General features: G+C 34.6%; 1 protein-coding gene across 2 annotated transcripts; it reads left to right on the forward strand.

The window, feature by feature from the left end:
* The first annotated feature begins 960 nt into the window (after positions 1–960).
* Positions 961–5,015, forward strand: LOC118032769 (protein Dr1 homolog). 2 transcript variants are annotated; one of them, XM_035037552.2, is made up of 6 exons: positions 961–1,184; positions 1,333–1,405; positions 1,968–2,057; positions 3,593–3,687; positions 4,236–4,304; positions 4,661–5,015. In XM_035037552.2, exons 1-6 carry the CDS (start codon positions 1,080–1,082, stop codon positions 4,820–4,822), a joined length of 594 nt encoding a protein of 197 aa, XP_034893443.1. In that variant the 5' UTR covers positions 961–1,079; the 3' UTR covers positions 4,823–5,015. The 2 variants fall into 2 exon arrangements, with proteins under 2 accessions (XP_034893443.1, XP_034893444.1); XM_035037553.2 differs by having other exon boundaries at positions 968–1,253.
* The last annotated feature ends 1,240 nt before the right edge of the window (positions 5,016–6,255 follow it).

Consider the following 6,255-nt stretch of genomic DNA (forward strand, 5'->3'; position numbering starts at 1 on the left):
CAAAAAAACCGACCAACCGATTAAACCGAAAAAAACCGAGAAAAAATTAACCAAAAAAACCGAACCGATAGAAAAAACCGAATAAACCGATTAAAAAATAAAAAAAAACTACCCGGTCCGATTCGGTTCCGGTTTAAAAAGGTTTAAACCGATTGAACCGGATCAAACCGAACCGGTTTAATTGAATCTAAAACAAAATATAAAAGAAAACATCCTAAACCTAAATAATAAATACCCTAACCCTACAAAACCTTTCCAGCCCGCCCCCCTCCCCAAAACCTTTCCAGCTGCTCACCCTCCCCCTTCCCTATTCCAGCAACCCCATCCCTCCCTCCCCGCTCTCTCTCTCCCCCCTTCTCCTTTCCAGTGGCCCTACCCCTCCCTCCCTCTTCTATGTGCACAAGAAAGGCTTAAAGCAACTCATTTTCTCTTATAAAATACTCTCTACTTTACAGGTCTCTCATATTGTTGCCTTTCTACTCTCTACTTTACAAGATGCTATTAAAATCTTTGTTAACATGTAACTGTACTAGTACGGATATATCCAGTGATTGTGATTCAATTAAGGAAGATCTTTCAGATCTCAACCGAAAAGCTTGGATTTAAAGTTTTCAACAAGGATTTTTTTTAATGTGATTCAGCCAAGTTTGTCCAGTAATTGTGATTCAGCCAAGTTTTCTCTTATTTAATTGGTTTCGGTTTTTCTGGTTTCTAAGGTTAAAAAACCGACCCGAACTGAACAAAACCGGTTCTCATTCGGTTCGGGTTATATTAACAAGAAATATTATTTTTTGATTCAGTTGAATTTTTATGTTAAAACCGGACCGAATTGGACCGTGAACACCCTACCAAGACCTAGTTTCCACCAAATGCACGCGTTGAGAAAACGCACCAGCAAACCTGGAACGTCCCACAAACAGTCATTTTGTAATGAAAGCAAAACGCGCTTAAGTTAGCGCGTGATACAACGAGAGAGGAAGAGTTTGCGGGGTTGAGCAAATCGTATGCGAGCAGGACCTGGAAGTCTTATCGTGAAGAAGAGAGAAACAGACACCGAAATCAAATCATGACCTTAGTTGATGATAAATTCATCATATATTAACAACACCACCATGTCTCCTCTTCTTCTCCTTCTCTTGATCTCTCACTCGACCTCGACGACGACGACAGTAGTAGTAAATACGGTACTGAATCGCTTGACTCGGTTTCTCCGCCCGTAGTTTCGCGCGATTCTATCTCCGTGTTTTGACTCGGTGAGTTAATTCTCTCTCTCGATTAATTGATATGGTTGTAGATCTGTGGGTTTATGTAATTCTTTGCCTTTTTGTTTAGGGTTTGAAGGATTCAGCGATGGAACCGATGGATATAGTTGGTAAATCGAAAGAGGATGCTTCGCTTCCTAAAGGTAATTTCGGAAAAAAAAAACTAGAAGATTTAATTTGTGCGTATTTTAATTCTAAGTTGTTTGGTCAGTTTTATTTATATCTTTTGCATTTTTTTTTTCCTCTTGGCTTGTTAGTTTATTAATTTTTGCGGTTTGGCTAGCTACAGTTTTTTTTTTTCAAGTTTTTTTTTTTTGAAGGTGCTAGATTTAGTTTTTGAAAAAACCGTAGACAAAAAAATAAAATGAGTTTTACCTTAGGTTTTACTTTTGAGAGATTATGAAATGTACGAGTTGAGAGATTCATACGCAGAGTGTTGTTATAGTTAGTTATGGGTTAGGGTCTCGACGTCTGTGATTGTATTTGTGGTTAATTGCTATTGCCTTGCATATTTGCAGTCATTTTTTAGTGATGTTGGGTCAAGTAGGAATAGCAACGGCCTGGTGCTGTTGTGATTTAGGAAATTATGTGTGTGGTATCTGCTTAGTGTGCGTTTAACTTGTATGCTTTTGATTGAGGGCTTGCTGGCCTTGAAGTCCTTGAAAGGGTGTTGAATGCACATTCCTTGTGAATTTTCTTTTACAGCAACTATGACCAAAATTATTAAAGAGATGTTGCCCCCAGATGTTCGTGTTGCCAGAGATGCTCAAGATCTTTTAATTGAGTGTTGTGTAGGTGAGATTTAAGTCATTTTGCATCTTTTATCTAACTTGAATTCTTTGCATATTATCATATTGATTGATTATCATTTTCTTTGCATTGTTACCTCTAGGCAAAACTTTTCTTTGGGAAAATGATTTTATGTGGAGAGACAGAATGAGCATGGCCCTTTAGTCTATCTGCTGGTACTTTGTTTTATGGGACTTGTATCAGTTAGATCAATTGGAATTTAAATAGGGCAGCTGCATCAGACAATGTCATTGTTCAGTTCACACATGATTTTAACAAGAAAAAAAAAAAAGAAAGAAAAAAGGCAGAAAGAAAAGGAAAAGGGAAGGCAAATAGAAAGAGAGGCATGACCTTAGGAGATAAAGCTCCAAATCCAATTAGAAAAAGCTTCATTGTGAATTACTTATTCTTAGCATAAGATAAAATATTTATCGATGATATTTCTAAATTTCAATTTTGGCTTGCTATAGTTATCTCCGTATGACACTTTCCAGAGATGTGCCATTATCAGTTGATTGTTTGGAGCTGTTGTGACAAATCAAATACCTTAACAAAAGCTTAGTAGTCCATTCTAAAAAAAAAAACTTAATAAATGTGCTCATAAGGGGGATTGTTTTTGTTTTCTTCTAAAACAATATACCTTCCATACAAATGTTTGCAGCTGCAGCTTGTCTTCAAAAGCTATTTCATGGCTAGAATTTGATTTATTCCAAGATGTGGTTCACCAGATGGTATCGGAACTCTTTCTCTAACAAACCCTATTAAAAGTTTCTTTTAAGTTTTTCTAATTTAAATGCTTGTTGGAATGTCATTGGTTGGAATCTGGAAAGGATGTTGTTAGTTCTGGAAATGACACTGTTAATATGTACAAGTTTCCCCTCCTTTTGGAAGCTAGCTTTCAAAGATTAAATCAACTTCCTATTACTACATAGGTATGATCCTTGCCAATAGGCAGAAAGCCATAAATGAGGTTACCATCTTGAATGGCATCTTTGTATCTTGCCCTTACTTTTGATAAGAGAACCTTTCAGGAAACTGTTGTTAAGATTGGCATACTTAAATATCAGGATAGAAAAGAAAAGGGTTAGTTGCAATATTATTTAAAAAGTCGCCTCCGGCACCATTTATTTTGAAGATAGCACACATCCAAGAGAAAACTGTTTTCCTATATAATGTGCTCACCCTTTCGTTTCCTTGAATCCTAGTTGCGGCCTGAGATTTTTTAATTTAGTATTGGCTATATGATATAGGATGCTTAAATTAGAATTTTTATGATGTGGCCAATTTAGTATCACATGCAAGGGCCATATGTTTATTTGGTTATAAGTTAAGCTTTGTTCAATAGCATTTCATTGGTTGCTGATATAACATTTAAAACTAAGTCATTCCATCCACATAAATGTCCAATGTTTTTTCTACTGCACCTATTTCTTTTCTGCATCACTGCATTTTCTTCTCTCACTACCAGACAGTCAATACTTTTTCATATGGTTTTGTGATTTATGTTTTAACAAATCTCTGAGGAACTTGTTTCTTTGCAGAATTTATAAACCTTGTATCATCAGAGTCCAATGACGTTTGTAGCAGAGAGGACAAGCGAACGATTGCACCTGAGCATGTACTCAAGGCTTTAGAGGTCTTTGACTGATCCAATTTACTCTCTCTAGTGTGGGTTTTTGACATGCATAATTTCTTGTTCATCTTAGTTGGAACCAACATTCTTTGCATGCAAACCATGGTTTATTTTCTTCCAATACTGTTTTGGGATGATGTGCTATACCTTTTCTTTTAATAATTTGAACCTAGGTTTTATTCCCTGCAAAGTGTTTTTCATTTGTACTATCTGCTTTAATCTCTTATGATTTTCAGAATTATTGGTGATGCTTATCTTTCCGTTACCAGTTCATTCACTGAGAAGTCTCATAGTCCTTTTGATCCATGCATAATCCTCTGAGTTATGTTTAATTAATAGTTTTACTGTAAATGCCTCTCAACGTCAGTCTGTTTCTATTTTCTATTTTTTCAAGCCAATCATGTATTTTTAATGGAATTGATTAACGGTCTGCATTTGAAACCCATGTGCCTTTTCAAGATCTCCCTGCTTGCCAGCTTGCAATTTTGAATGGTCTAAGGTTTTGCAATTTTTATTCACATGTACGATCTGATCGATTATCTGATTCACAGGTTCTTGGGTTTGGAGAGTACATTGAGGAGGTTTATGCTGCATATGAGCAACACAAGCTAGAGACTATGGTAATTTTTATTTTTCCCCATCCTTTTTCATTTTCTGCAAGAAAGATTATTCTTAAAATCAGATCTCTCCACATGACAAAGCCATGTATTAAGATAGTCTTGTTGGTTCAGCACCTGCCTTGTTTTTATTTACTTTTGCCACAATGGACTGGTGTTATGAGCTTTATTGAGCCTTCAGTTTTTTTTTTTTTTTTTTTTGTACATTCCCCGTTTTAGTTTTAACTGCCCGCTTAAAATTGAGCTTTGAGAGCACAAAATGATATATTATCTTTTGTTACAGTTGAGCTTTCAAAGTGCATGATGTAAGTATTGTTTAATAAATCTCGCACTCTCTCTCCTTCCTTTTTCTCTTCCAGCATGACTCTTTAAAAGGTGGTAAATGGAGCAATGGAGCGGCAATGACCGAGGAAGAAGCAGCCGCTGCGCAGCAAAGGATGTTCGATGAGGCGCGTGCTAGAATGAATGGTGGGGTCACTGCCCCAAAGCAACCAGAGACTAACCAAAGTTTAAAGAGCTAACCTTAGGGACTTTACTTTCTTGAACCATAGGCAAGCATCACCCTCTTCCCCTCGGCACGGCTAGAATTATCTTATAGTGTACAAAGTCATTGGCAAGTGCAGTAGTGACTGTGGATATGCACTTCGATTTGTACTCTTTTTATCGTATGGATCATGTTTATAAATTAATTAGTGCAAGCTTGTCATTATCATATTTAGTTACCAAATGTATCATTTGCCTTTGCTTTGAGTTGAATTATTTCTTAACGTAAAATAAATTTCAAGTGTTGATAATGTAATTTCTAATAATAAAAAAAATCTGATATATATATATATATATATATATATATATATAATTGGTTTTGTGTTAATTTATTAAATTTGTAATTTGGACTTATAATTTTATAAAATAAATTATGAAGGATTATGAAGGTTAATTTCTAATTAACGAAGATAAAATTAAAAAAATTATATTAAATTAAAAAAAAAAGAACAAAACAAAAATTATTCGAGTTAATACAAGTTAATTTTTGAAATATACAACTCCGGTCGAGAGATTAAGAACATTTTATAGAAAACAAATAAAATAAAATTATAAAGTTAAATTTCTTATTAATTTAATGTTGAAATTGAAAAAAAATTAATTAAAAAAAAATTAAGTTAATCAATTTAACATGTTCTAGGATAAAATTGGCATAGAAATTAGCCTCAAAATAACCTAAATGAGGGATAAGAACAGCCCTTGTCTAGCACCCAAACATCCCAACTAGGGGGGATAAATGCAAGGTGATCCTTTCTCTTTCAAAAAATCAACTATTAGCCTGCAACAGCCTCCTCCCTCTTTCCCAAAGAGAAACCCCATAAACCTAGTTACATGTAGCCTTCTTGAACATTAGAGAAGGCAGGAGAGTTAAAATATATATATATATATATATATATATATATATATATATATATAAAAGAAAGAACACCTCATTACTTGCTTCTTGGAATTTCGGGACATAAAAGAGAAGAAAACCACAAGGGTTTGGCTACGGATCTTACACCTATTACTTTACAGAACTGGATAGAAAGATTAAAGGGGACCTATTCCAGAAACATTGAAAAAAAGAAATGGATGCACATGATGAACAAAACCTAGACTAAGGGCTGGCGAAGGGAAATAATGGACAATGATGAAATGAAATGATAAAACCTGAAATTTAGGACCTTGTTTAACTCATGGAAACATGCACGAGTTAAGGTAAAAATTCATGTTCATGATAATGTATGGATTTAGCATGCATCAGTGAAGAGTTGTGTGAAAATAAAATGTAAGAATATGCAGAATTGTGATCTTGTTGAACCCTAACATTATATTTAAGCTGAAATAAAATCTATGTTAGTGTTAATGCTTTGATTTTGTTTTGAGATTAATGAATTTACAAGAATAAGGATCAAGTGAATGAAGATAT

This window comes from Populus alba, chromosome 15 (genome assembly GCF_005239225.2).
Source record: "Populus alba chromosome 15, ASM523922v2, whole genome shotgun sequence".
Classification (NCBI taxonomy): Eukaryota; Viridiplantae; Streptophyta; class Magnoliopsida; order Malpighiales; family Salicaceae; genus Populus; species Populus alba.